A 13,398-nucleotide genomic window follows, 5' to 3' on the forward strand; every position below is an offset into this window, starting at 1 on the left:
GCATTGCGCTATCTGGTGCTGTAGAGTGGTCAGGTACCCCTCACGTGACTGTCAGCACCCAGGTGGCTTCTGTGTGCCTAGGGAAGGATGTTTTCATAGAGGGATTTGGTACCCACAAAAGAGGGAATGGCTGCAGCTCAGTGAGGCAGGAGAGCAGGGATGGGGTTAGCTGGGATGCAGGGGGCTGGGATAGAGTCAGGAAACAAGGGAGAAATAGGATGGGGTGAGCTGGGACATGGAGAGATGGGAGGGAATAAGTCATGATAGGGTGAACTGGGATATGAGAAACTGGACTGCAGCAAGCCACATGATGCAAAGCCCAGGAATCTTCATCCTCCAGCATAAAACCAAGGGAAAAGCTCCTGGAATTAAGCAGCAAATCTTTAGGGAGAAATTGCTTGGTGTTTCCCACAGGACATAAACACCTTCCCCAAGGCTATGAGGAGGCACTTAGCACAAGCTGTAGCCTACAATGTGTGTTTCTGAGGATCTCTCCAACTCCAGCACTAGGGTGAAGGCAGCAGGAGGGCTGCAGAGGCTGGCAGCCAACTTACTTCCATCCCTCCACTCTCCCCTTCCCTCCTATTCCCAGCACTGCATTGCTCCTGATGCTGCCAAGTCACAGCATTGGGAATGTGAGGCTGTTTTCCAGGAGCCTTGAAGGGTCAGATAGCCCTGGCTAGCCCAGCTCGACAAGTCAGCACCAAGGCTGAAGCAGTAAAGCCAAGCCACTCGCTCTGGAGCATGAAGGAGGGCAAGGAGGGCAAATGTAGGGATTTTGCAATCCAAAAGGACTCAGTCCAACCAGAAAAATTCCAACAGAACATTTTTCTAGTTGCAGCTTGCCCAGCTGTCAGCATCACAACACTGTGTGGAGGCCGTAGAGCCCTGGATTGGAAAGCAGCCGGGATACAGCAATTTCTGGATATCACTGCCATGGTGTTAAAAAAGAAATAAGTGGGAGAGAAAGTAGCAAGTGAAGGGTGGGGGTGGCAATCCCAATGGAACTGGGATCACAGTTTGAAAATACTGAATTACAGAATCACTTAAGTCAAAAACGCCCCCTCAGGCCATCAAGTCCAATTCTTAGCCCAGCAATGCCAAGGCCACCACTAAACCCTGTGCAAGGAGTGCCTTCCCAGATTGAAACATCCAGCATTATCCATGGTTGTACAGCATCCATAATGCTCCTGGATGCTGCATTACCTCAGGCAGTCCCAGGGGATGCTCCATCACCTCCTGCCTGGCTGCAGTGTCCCCTCTCCAGGGGCAGAGGGTGGGTGTGATGGCAGTGCAGGAGTGACAACATGCAGGGTGGTGCTGATGGCGTGCTGAGTGGAGGTGAGAGGGAGCAGGCAGCGGTGAGGGGGTCCAGGGTGGTACTCCTGGCACTGCTTTCGGGGAGCTGGAGCTCTACCCTGCCCTCCCCACCACAGCAGCGGCATCACCACCCTGAAGCCCTCCCTGCCGTCTCCCAAAAACGCTTCTGGGAAAACCTGGGCTGCACCAAAGCCCGGCGAGCCACACGCTTCCCTCCCTCTTCCCCATAACAGGTTCGGGACTGGTTTGTGCCCCGTCCCCGCCTCTCTCCCAGCCTAAATCCCGCAGCCTGGCCCACGGCCCACAGTGTGTGCGTGCACCCCGCAGTTTGGGGCTTCCCGGAGGGCGCGGGGCGAGCCCCAGGTGGGGCCGGGCGGGCGGCGGGGCCGGCCGGGGGCGGAGGCGGGCGGGACGCGCCGTCCCATTTCCCCGGCCGCCGCTGCACTCCGGGACCAGCGGGCGGGACGGGGCTGCGGCGCAGAGGTAGGTCTGGGGTCCAGGGAGTACCCGGGAGGGGGATCCCGGGCTGGGCTTCCCTAGGCGTTATCTTCGGTGCTGTGTTACTCAAATCCAGGGCTTTTCTCGCCTTTTATTTATTTTTTTTTTTTTAAGGCCACATCATCTCCTTCGCGCCGCCCGGGGGGAGGGGGTGAGAATGGGGGCTGGGGAAAGAGCGATCGATGAACAGGCAGCAGTTCTGAGGGAACCTGTGTCTGGGGCAGTCTGCCTGGCACCGGGGTGTTGGAGCACCCGAGCTGCACACACGCGTTTTGAACACCACAGAATCCTAGAGCGGTTTGATTGGAAGGGGCTTGAAGGACTCCTCGTTCCACCCCCCTTGCCATAGGCAGGGACACCGTCCATTAGAGCAGGTTGTTCCAAGCCCCGTCCTGCCTGACCCTGGACGCTTCCAGGGATGGGGCATCCACTGCTTCTCTGGCAGCCCCTGAGCCTCTTGTAACCAAAACCCCAAGTGATCGACCCCAGGGAGGGCCATGGCTGGGGGCTGCTGCCCGCCCGTTCCATAGTTTGGAGGAGCCCAGGACGGCTCTGAGGAGCTCCCGGTGCATCCAGTGATGACAGTGGCGCTCACCTAAACTCAGAACTGATCTTTTGGCCACAGTCTCGGTGATTCTGGAGCCGAGGGCAGCCGCGCGTGTGCAGACGGTGATGACGGGCGGGCTCCAGGCAGCAGCTTGCAAAATAGTTTCACTTTAACCTTGTTATCCAACATCCATATCAGTAGTTTTCTAAATCACTCCCTTTAGGGAATGAAAGCATTTACCCGTGGCTTCTGGCAGCAAGGCTTGATGGTGGTGGGAAGGAGATGAAGCTTCAGCTGGTCGTGTTTGCTGGGTGTTGGCTTTTGGTGGTTTGTCTTTTACGTTTGAGGAAGGTCTCTGTAGCCTGCTGCGAGTTCTGGGAGACCGGCGGCAAAACCCTTCTTAGTCACCATTTCCGAAACAGCAACGTGCAATCCCTGCTAAGGAAACTGCTCACTCTCGGTGTCAGGTTTCATCCAGTTTTCCTTTAAGTCTGCAGGTGCAAGCAGGGAAAATACATGCCACTTTGTGACAGCATAGCTGTGTCTCTGCTGGGTGGATCAGGAGCTCACAGGCTGTAACAGAAATTAGCCTCTCCCTGCCTGAACCACAGCTGTCACTGCAATGGAAAGTTGGTATAAAGCTGACATAAAGCCAGTAACAGACGGAAATGGTTGTTTAATAATGCGATTCCTGCTTTGCACTCCTTAGCATCAACTGCACAAAGTGTGGTCTCATCTGTGTTGAGGAAATGGGGGTGGCTGTAGGTCAGTTGATTTCATGTCACCTCCACAAGCCCTGAGTTGCAGCTGGCCACAGAGCACAGGGGTGTTGAAATAATCCAGAAATACTTGGGGCACACCCCACAGGTCAGTTGCCCCCAGAGCTGCCACCTGCTCTCACTGTGGATGCAGGCAGCACCTTAGAGCAGCCACACTCCTGCCTGAGTCAGGCAGCATCTCATCTGAGAGGAGCAGGTTGAGCTTTCTTAGGTTGGAGGGAACTTCATGAAGACATAAAAGCCTGTTGAGGGTTGGGCCTAAAGAACTTAACTAGTAAAATGACCTCCAGCTCTCTCCCCTCTGCCACAGTGACACAGCACTGCAGTTTCCAGTAAACTGCAGCTTTTGTGCAAACTCTACCTCCATCCCCAGTCGCTGCGGTTGCTCTGCAGTGCACAGGATGTGGACAAGCCAGCATTGCCAAGGCAACCCCCTCTGTTTTGGTTTCCCCACACACAGACTGGCAGCCTTTACCCCTCCAGCTCAGCCAGGCAAGCGATGGTTTGTGGTGCCATCGCAAGCCGTCCCTCAAAAGGACCTTGTTTTCCACCCACGGCCTCCCATAACTGCAGAGGAGTGGCAGATGCTCCCCACCCTTGCAAACCAGCTCTTTCGAAGCCAGTGTGGATTAAAGAACTTCATGCTGGATGTGCAACGTTGATTAAAACTTACACAAGTGGCACAAAGCCCTGTCGTGCAGAGCTGCCATCAGTTGGAGCCATCCATCCCTGGCCACAGGAGTTCCCAGGCGAGTTTCCATGTCAGCTTTCCCCTGGCTCTGCCAGCACCAAAAACAAAGAGCTCATTTAGCAGGATGCTTCACAGCTCTCCCTGAGACACAGCCCTGTCTCACAGTACCTCCCTGGCCCTGTTTTTTGGTCCCATATCTTGACCCAAAAAACAGCCGACTTCCCAATGGCAGCTCCACATGCTTGCAGCAAGCGGTTCACACCCATCCTGTACCACAAGCGTGTAAGCAGCTCTCCATGTTCATCCCCTCTCTAAGGGGATGTCACACCAAATCGAGCAGCAGCAGGGATATTCCTAAATGCAGCTCCTCATGGTGCTCTCAGGTTTTCAGCTGGCAATGGGTGGCCTTGGGTAACCCCTCTGCCCTTGGAGTTGCCACCTCCAAACACATCAGTTTTTCTGTTTTCCCCTCCCCCCCCCCATTTTCTTTATATGAAACTGAAGAACCCCGTTATTTAGCACACAGACATCCCTTCATCTACAAAACAAAAAGCAATGCACACAGCAAAAAGAAAAGGCATTTGAAAACCAGGTGCATGGCCATGCTGGAAGATGGCCCTGGGATTTGGGTGCTGTTTGGTCAGGGCAGGGGCAGGTACCTCCACCTTCCCCTTCCAAGGGATGCTCATTCTGCTTGTCCAGGGTGGCCACATGTCCCCAGCTGGACACTTCCCAGTGACAGTCAGCCAGGGCCTCTGCAGTGCATTCAGCTCCAGTTTAAAGTGGAAACATATCAAAGGGCTTTGCCTTTTTTTTTTTTTTTTCCTCCCTGTTCTTTTTTTCTCTGCAAACAATTAATTACAAGTTTAAAAGGAAGTTCCAGCCCTCCTTCCCTACCCAGAAGTTTAGAGGCAATAAATATAAAGCAGTTCAGTGCAGGAATAAAACTGTACATCCTGTTTTGTCTGAAATTAAGGCGTTTGTTGTTTGGGGATTGTTTGAGTTTTTTACTTCTTTTTTGGAGTCCAGTGTATAATAGGCATCCTGTATTCCTGCCTGGATAATGAGCTGTCAGGATACTTATGGCTAAGTGGCAAACCTGCACCACGTGGATGATTACACTGAAGAAAAGCTGCTCTGTTTATTTATGTTGCAGTGTAACCTTTACTACAGCTGCCCCCAAAAAAACCACCTAGGTGAAGATGAAGGTCAGGACAGGCTTTAAGAAGTGGCTCTCACTTATCTCCCCTGTGAGCAAAAGCAGATCTGGGATGCTCCCAGTCGGTTCCATGCAGGGGCTAGGCAGAGGTTGTATGGGATTTGAGTCTCTGAGTGGTAGCCTGTGATTTCTCAGATATTGATGATATTTCTGTCCTCTCTTGAGCTGTGGAATGAGGAAATGTGAGGAACCAGTTTTGATGCAGCAGACTGGACAAAACCCCAGTAATAACAATAATAGTAATAACAATAATCATAATAAACTTCTTCCAGCCAAAGTCAAAACCACTTCCCAGAGCACTTCATTTCATTTGGTAAATCTCAAATGAGAATTTTTTAGAAGGCACCCAGAGAAATTCATGTTCAAAAGAGAAACCACCAGCTAACTGGGGCCAGCTCAGCTGTGTGCTCATGCAAATTGAAACAATAATTCCACAGTTGTCAGTTTGTTTCTAAGGGACACAGATAAACCTCTTATTTTCAACAGAATCTGAGCACTTGTGAAATCCCAAATCGAGAGCTTGGCATCTATGCTGAAGGATTCAGCTCTTGAGGTCCTGACAGTCAGGTCTGAAAGCCAGCAGCTAGGGGAGACCAGTGAAACAGACCCTGTACAATTTTGTAGGTCCCAGGACAGCATTTTGGAAGGCAGGTTTTCCCTTGGGAGCTGCTTTTTTGCGGGGCTGCCCAGGAGTTCCTGCCCAAGCAGCATCACAAGAGCTGTGGTTAGGGCTGGGTGGGACCTGTGGCTGCTTTTTTGGGCAAGGCTGGTGGCTTGATCTTCCTTTAGGAGTGGGGTGTAATGGCACAGTGAGGCAGAAGGAAGCACAGTGGTGCTAGCTGGAGAATCCTAAACCACTCCATGCAAGAGAGCATCCCTTAGCAGGTGCCAAACAAGGAATAAATGAGATGCAAAACAAGGATGGGCAGTGCTGTAGACAAGGAGGATTCAGCCAAAACCAGCCTGGGTGCCCTTCCTCTCCCTCCCTTACGGTCCCTGAGCTCTCTGAGAGCTGCCAGAAGAAAAGGAGTCACAGGGGACAAGTGGAGCAACCCCTCTAGGACACCTTTGGTGTTCAGGCTATACCTCTCAAGTTTTTGTTACATAGAAGTGTTGGTTTTCCTTTTACTGTGCCTCAGTTTCCCCTCCTGGGCACATGGGGATTTAAGCATTTCCCTCAAGAGGCTGCAGGGCTTGAATCCCAAAGGCTGGCAAAGACACTACTGTAAAATGCTGAGCAAGGGTGAAATAGGGTGTTGGAGCCTGATACTGCCCCTGCCAGCTCTTCATCTGTACAACCTCTAATTTAGTGACCCCTGTATTGAACCAGAACTGCAAACTGGCAGCACAAAGGCCCCTGCTCTACTCAGATGCTTTGCCTGGCCACAGGAGGGGAAGAAAGATGTGAGTAGAGGCAGCAGCTCCCTGCCTCTGCAGGAGGGCTTCCCTGAGAGCCCTGGCACTCAGCAGCACCTCTCCCTCCCTGAGGGAAGAGGAAAACCTTACGTCAAGCCACAGAAATGCTTCTCAGCCCTACCCAAACCCTTGGAGCAATTCCCAGGTGAGGCACAGCAGCAGCAACTCCTCCACCCCAGCCAACCCTTATCCTCCCCTGCTGCTGCCTTTGTGGCCAGCCCTAGGTACATGGAAGCAGCTGTGGGTGCAGGGCTGCTCATTGGGCTGCCCAACTGAGCATCACCTGAGTCCCACTGACCACAGTCCTCATCCAAAATACAGGTGGTTCAGCCACAGCCTCCAGACCGAACCTGCTGGCAGTGCCCAGGGCAGCAGGAACAGACCCTGCCTCTGTGCTGCCCATCCCAGACCACGCACCCTGAGAAACAGCCTGGCCAAAGATACCCTATTCCCAGGGTTGGGAATAAAGAGGGACCTGTGACACGTGGAGTCCTGGCGCCTGTGGCAGTACTATGTCTCCACAATGGTCACTGGCCTATATCAGGCAAAGCTTTTCCTGCAGACAATATTTCATCTGCTATGGAACAAGCCCTACAAAGGGCTAATAAGAGCTCCATGCTGTGATTGCTCAGTCAGGGCTGATGTGTAAATTCAGAGGGACAGGATTTGTGCTTGGCTGAATTCCTAGGCAAGCAGGGATGCCCAAAGCCCTCCTCACCCATCCCCACAATCAAGAACAAACCCCAGGAGATAGGAAGCTGTGTTTCTCAGATGAAGACACCCAAAAGGACATAGCAGGCAGCACAGTCCATCCCCCACGGCTCCAGGCCCCTCCAAGGCAGGAGACATCTTACCCTGCTGAGGCTTAGGCTGTTCCGGCAGCTCCATGGAGAAAACTGCTGAGGGAACAGGCACCTGATCCATGTGTTTTTTTGTCTCTGCAGGCACCATCCAAGGACTCTTGTGGAGCCCAGTAGCTGCTTATAGGAGCTGAGCATATCTCAAGGTGCCTTTCAAGCAGAGGGAGCAGCACAGGCAGCCTACTCAGGAGCTGACATGCAGCAGAAGATCAGCTCTTTCTTTAATTCCATCTTGGAGCTCATCCGTACCAAGCATGAGGAAGGCATCTTCAACACCGTCTGCCTGGCCGTGCTCTTGGGTCTACCCCTCGTTGTCCTGCTCACCTTCATTTTCATCTGCTGCCACTGCTGCTTCTGCAGACGGAGGGGAGGAAGCACAGGGAAAGGTGGCCCCAGCAGCAATGGGCATCTGCATGCTGAGAGGAACAAGAAGAAGAAAAAGAAGAAGAAGAAGCAGCAGGATGAAGAGGACCTGTGGATCTCAGCTCAGCCCAAGCTGCTCTTGCTGGACAAGAGACCCTCCTTGCCCATCTAGTAGACAGAGGGTGTTCAGGTCCTCTCCTCTGAGATGCCATCATTCCTTTCACCTGTGCACCAGGAGGGGCGAGGAGATACCAAAGCTGCTGCCACTTTATGGTAACTTTCGACAGAGGCTGACCGCAGCATGCTGAAGGGCCAACAGGAAACAAGGCACAGGTTGTGCAAGCCTCTTCTCCCCTATCAGGACAGCATGCCCCAGGGCAGAGACCCCTGCAAAGGACAGGTGAGCACACAGGGGTGACCTGCCAGCGGGTCCTACGTACCCCCTGCCATGAGCACAGTGCATGCAGTGCCAGTGGGGCTGGCACACAGCGAAGGAGGTGCGAGGCTCTCCCTCTGCACTCACCTGCCAGCACACACACTGTGGCACGGACGGGGGTGCACAGGACAACCTTCACCCACGGACCAAGCCACCTGCACACTCCCCCTGCACAACACAGACAGCTGAGTGGAGAAGGCCCAGACACACCTCGTTTGCTTGCCCTGCCATGGAGACAGCACAGCTTCACTGTCGAGGCTCCGTCCAAACCCAATTCGCTTTATAGACACAAAGCTGAGTTACCCCACAGCTCAAAGATGTGCCATCTACCAGGCCACCAAACCAGTCTCTACCAGCACTTGAAGCTAGATGCCCTCAGCCCAACCTTAGAGACCTCAGACACCATCCTAAGGCAGCACAGCAGAAGGATGCCTTGCCACCTGGGCTAGAGGCAGGAAGGAGAGAGGAGGCTGCCAGACCAGCCCTTTTGCACCAGCACTTAAAAAAACATCTTCCTTGAAAGACTGTTTTATACAAACTTGCCATTAAAGAGCCCACCATGCTACTGCAAGAGCAGAAACACAACCTGAGGCTGTGTAAAAGCTTTGCTATGGGCATTAGAGTTATTTATTAAATGACTACTAGAGAAGAGCAGGACCAAAGGCCCTCTGGAGCAGGACCAGGGACATGGAAGCAGTATTGAAGCAGCAGACATTGTTTCCTGGCGCACTCAGCCGTCACCTCTCCCTGCAGCCCTTGTGCCATGTGTCAGACACACACAGACCCATGAGCAGGTGCTGCCCCAGCTGATGAGCTCTGTGTGCTGCACTGAATGTTTCTGTATGGCTGCCAGGCTGACCAGCTCTGGGATTTTGAATGTGCTGTAGAAGCAAAGTAAATTCCATGTGCACAGTCATCCCTTACACAGGGACACATTTTACAGCCAGACTATGGACCTCTCTCCATCCTCATGTTCCTTGGAAAGACTGTTCAGCTGGGCACAGCAGCTAACAGGACCACACACAGCTCTCATCCCTGCTCTGCTTCCCACCTGCCCCACCCTGGCTTGTGTTCCCATCCTATGTCCCTTGAGCTGGGAGTCTCCTGTGCTCCCCACTCTCCGCCCCTCCAGGCTCTGTGTCCCCCATCTCATTTTCCATTGAGGGAAATGGAAAAATGTGTGTGTGATGAGAAGCCTCATCACATCTGGGTTTTGCCCTGTCTGTACACTGGATGTCTTCCTTCCATTTTCTTCCAGTTCTTAGGCTGCTGGAGCAGACCAGAGCTGCCAGCATCTAGGGAACAAGCAGCCAAACCCACATGGGCAAGCCTGGACAGAGCTGCTGGGCACAGCTGCTTCCAGCCCAGGCAAGGGTGATGCCACCTTACCCTCATTTGGAGGACAAAGCCACCAGCTGGAAGCAGCTGCTTGTGCCACCCGGTCCCAGCACAGCCTGTTTTGTCCAATGCAGGCAGGGCTGTGATGGTCACATCATGTCACAGGGTTTGGCTGCATGTCACAGGGTTTTGTGTTGGGAACAGCCATGAGGCTGGGCTCCTCCTCACACAGCCCTTTAAATTGACCCCATATGTGCCTTATTTTCCAGTTTGCTTTGTCACCATTGAAATTAGTGACTCCCTTCTGCTCCAAAACAGGAAGCAACATATAATGGTATAAAAATTAGGATTTGCCACATGTCATGCTAGGAAATGCAGAAATAGCTCTGATCTCTGTCCCAAGCTCCCAGTCTAGCCAAGATCCTGAAGAACTAGCACTGCACTTGTATTATTCCTTCTTCCTTCCCTCCTTTCCCCATCCAAGTGCTTTTCTCAGCCCTCCTGCCTCCACACTCACCGGGGGGCCAAAGGAGCCCATCCAGGTGCTGTGATCCAGAGGCAGGAGCAGCCCTGGAGGAATCAAAAAAAAAAAAAAAAAAAAAAAAAAAAAAAAAAAAAAAAAAAAAATCATAATAAAGAGTAGCACAGTGGGAGGCCAGAGGCTCAGACAAACAAGCAGAGGCACGGAGGCAGTGAGCACTGTCAGAGTACAGCCTACCTGGTGTGGGGGTGCCAGGCTTTGCAGGGCTTCCTGCAGGAAGGCTTTTCTCCAGAAAGCATAGCAAGTAACTCTTCAGGTGAGGGCAACCAATTCCTACAAGAACCAGAGAACTGTCAGGAAAATGTGAGCTTTGGATCACACACATCTCCAGATCCGGGCTCTGGGGAGTTCAGAGCTACGTCTGAATTTCAAGGGCTCCCCAGAATCATCATTCAGACCACCCGTGGGCTGGGCAGGGAGGGACCAGGATACAGCCCTGCCCTGATCCATCCAACCAGTGGATGGTCTGAGCCTCCACACTCCTTAAAGCATGGGGCCAGCTTCTTGGTGTCTGCTGTTTCAGCCAAACCATGCACTGAATTGGCTGCTTCTGGAGGAAAAAGCAAAAGAGTTGCAAAAGCCTGAGGTGCACGAGAAGCTGTTATCCACCAGCTGGGCAGCTGGAACCCTGCAGCACCCACATTACCAACGGGGCAGAGATGCACAGTACAGAAACTCCCTGCAGAGTCCCTGCTCTCCAGACACCCCAGCCCTGCCTCCCACAACTGCATTTCAGCATCAACCTACAATTTTCCTGAACAAGTCCATGCAACAGGGAAAAACAACAAAACAAATCTTGTGCAATTTTTTTAAAACCAAAAATAAATGACTCTTAAACTGCAAACAAACACTGTATTTCAATCTCTTGGTCATGTGTTTATTTTCCTGGGGAAATATTTCTTGTACCTGTGTCCTGGCTGTAGATAAGACACAGGGAAAGTTCAGCAGCAGAGGCTGTGCAGTCTCTGCCTGCAGCCAGCTGTTCAGCTTAAGAGACCTTTTTTTAAAGAAACAACTTAATCAAGTTAATGGCCTTGCTTTGTTAATGAGCACAGCCAAGCTGCTCTACCCAAGGGCAAGAAGTAGTGGGAAGAACAAAAGGTTTGTGCCGTGGGAGGTGGGCTGCAGGTTTGTTTTTTCTTAAAGAGGATCAGCAGCAGGGACTAGTGAACCCCAGTTGGTTTTGATCAGACAAGTATTTCATGGTGTCTGCAGCTTGCTGGGCAGAGCCTTTCCAAATGCTACACCATGGAGCTCTGCCTCCATGAGGGCAAAAAATAAAAACCTGCTTCTCAGCCAGATGAGGCACCAAGCTGCCCCTTGCCTGCAAAGCTGAGGCTCCAGAAGAGGCTAGTGAAAGAGGAGTGCAGGAGCACAAATGAGCAGCTAGAAAGTCCACTTCCTGGAGAAGGGCTTCTTGCTTCTTTCCAGATGTTAGAAACTGGATTTAGGGCAAGGTGTTCTTGGGTAGCCTGGGCTGCAAGGGGAAAGGATAGTTCCAGGGTCCTTGGTTAGATATATGCACTGGCTAAGATGAAGTTTAGCATCCTGGAGCAGTCTAAAGATTGAAGGGAAGTAAAAATGCCCATTAAATCCCTCTATGATGGAAGAATTGGATCCTCACTGACCATTCCACTATTTATTCAGCCAACAAAGCATAGAGCAGTGATCAAAAGTAATGGCACTGCTTTCTAAGCAAGTGTCCAGTGCAGAAAGATACTTCAGGCTTCTCTCCAAATCACAACAACACAGAAATGCAGTATCTTTGGGAAGAGGCATCCTCTCCTTCCTCTTCCTGGGTAAATACAGCAACATTTCTCTGGGGTCCCAAAACCAGCAGCTATATCACAACAGGTGGGTCCTGGCTGGTAGGACCCAGCTACAGGACAATCCTCATCAACACAGCAATGCCAAAGCAGTGAGGATCCTTCTGGGATTCAAATTCTGCCCCGGATGCATTGCAAATCAGTATAAAAACTTTTAAGTGATCTCAGAGTGAGGCAGAGGTTTTGAGAATGTATTGGCCCTCTAACATCACTGTTGCAGGGCCATATTACAGCAAAACAAGGGTAGTAAAGGGATATGACATTTTCATGGCACTATCCCAACCATCCTGAGCCTCAAAACCAGAACAGCCAGTCCCTCAAGACAAACAAACTGCATTATCTGAGAAGTCCCAGCCTCCCGGGCTGTAGCACAGGCTCTAGTTAACCCCAAAAAGGTCCTGTCGAAGAGACCAGCTGGATACCGGGAAGTCTCTCCTGCCTGAAGAGACAATGCCATCCTGTGGCTGTTCGAGAATACTGACTTTCTGCAGTGGTTTTCCAGCAGCTGTCACTGCCCTTCCTGGTGAGAGAGGAGCATTAGAAGTGACAGACAGACCCTCCTCAGAAACTGCAAATAAGGTGCTTCATTTGTCCTTAGCTGAAAAACAAAGCTTATACCACTTAAGAGAATATTGCCTGCTCCCAGGTGGGATTCGGCTTTAGGATGGGATTATGTTTTGCTGCTGCACAGGAAAATGTCACAGGTAACAAGCACGCCTGCTGTTTCTGAGAGCATACACTTTTAGAGTGGCTGTCTATGAGACTAGTCCTCTTCTCCCTCTCAGCCACCTTCCTGATGACTTCACTGAGCCCTTTAACTGAATAACAAACTGAAATCTGTCCTTGCCTACAGACAAGTGGGCAACAGGGAGAAAACACTTCACTGTAAAGAACCCTCATCGCTTTCCCTTGTCCTTCTCTCATGCTCTTAGCACAGAGCCTGCAAAACACTTCAAGTGCAATTTTCCTTTCTACTCCTCTCACCATTAGTCTCCTCCTTCCCCCAGACCAGGGCTTGGATAGCCTAACACAGCTCAGATGAGTCTCTGCTCACCTGCCCACCCAAGAGGCACAGCCCTGAAAGTACTATGGAGAATTTAGTCCTCACCTTTGAGAGACAACTCTGGCTGGCTCTCCTCAGCCAGGTCCTAGCAAGCACAGGTCAGTTAAGCACTTCACAAAGCAAGTCACAAAGAGAGCACAATCCCCATCCCTGTTTTGGAGCAGACCCCAAAGACCTAATCTGTACAGTCTCACTCCAGACCTGGGTAATACTTCCATTTCCTGCAAAATGCTTAAATAGGAAGAAAAACAATTCTACCAGCCAAAGCAAAGACGACAGAAATATTTAAGACCTCCTTTATTTCTTTATTTGCAATTTTTTTACTTTCTCCAAAGTCTGACAAGGATTCTTTAAAATGTATTACTCAGCTTAGCAGTGCGATAGAAAAGGCCATTAAGACATGGGACAACCATGTCCCAGTGTGCTCAGACAAGGAAGCCTTTGAGCAAGCAGCATTTGGTTAGCTCATACTTCTTCCCTGGCTGGAGCTGGCTGTCCAGA

At 51.4% G+C, this 13,398-nt stretch overlaps 1 protein-coding gene and 1 long non-coding RNA gene across 2 annotated transcripts; one reads left to right on the forward strand and one right to left on the reverse strand.

Moving 5' to 3' along the window:
* Nucleotides 1-1,728: 1,728 nt before the first annotated feature.
* Nucleotides 1,729-9,782, forward strand: KIAA0040 (KIAA0040 ortholog). The gene is made up of 2 exons (XM_053984811.1): nt 1,729-1,803; nt 7,415-9,782. The coding sequence occupies exon 2, from the start codon at nt 7,527-7,529 to the stop codon at nt 7,863-7,865; it is 339 nt and encodes a 112-aa protein (XP_053840786.1). The 5' UTR covers nt 1,729-1,803; nt 7,415-7,526; the 3' UTR covers nt 7,866-9,782.
* LOC128811306 (uncharacterized) lies at nt 1,929-7,444 on the reverse strand. The gene is made up of 3 exons (XR_008438292.1): nt 7,325-7,444; nt 3,818-3,923; nt 1,929-2,982 (listed from the first exon to the last, which is right to left on the reverse strand). It is a non-coding gene; the product is annotated as an uncharacterized LOC128811306 (long non-coding RNA).
* Nucleotides 9,783-13,398: the final 3,616 nt, after the last annotated feature.

This window comes from Vidua macroura, chromosome 9 (genome assembly GCF_024509145.1).
Source record: "Vidua macroura isolate BioBank_ID:100142 chromosome 9, ASM2450914v1, whole genome shotgun sequence".
NCBI lineage: Eukaryota > Metazoa > Chordata > Aves > Passeriformes > Viduidae > Vidua > Vidua macroura.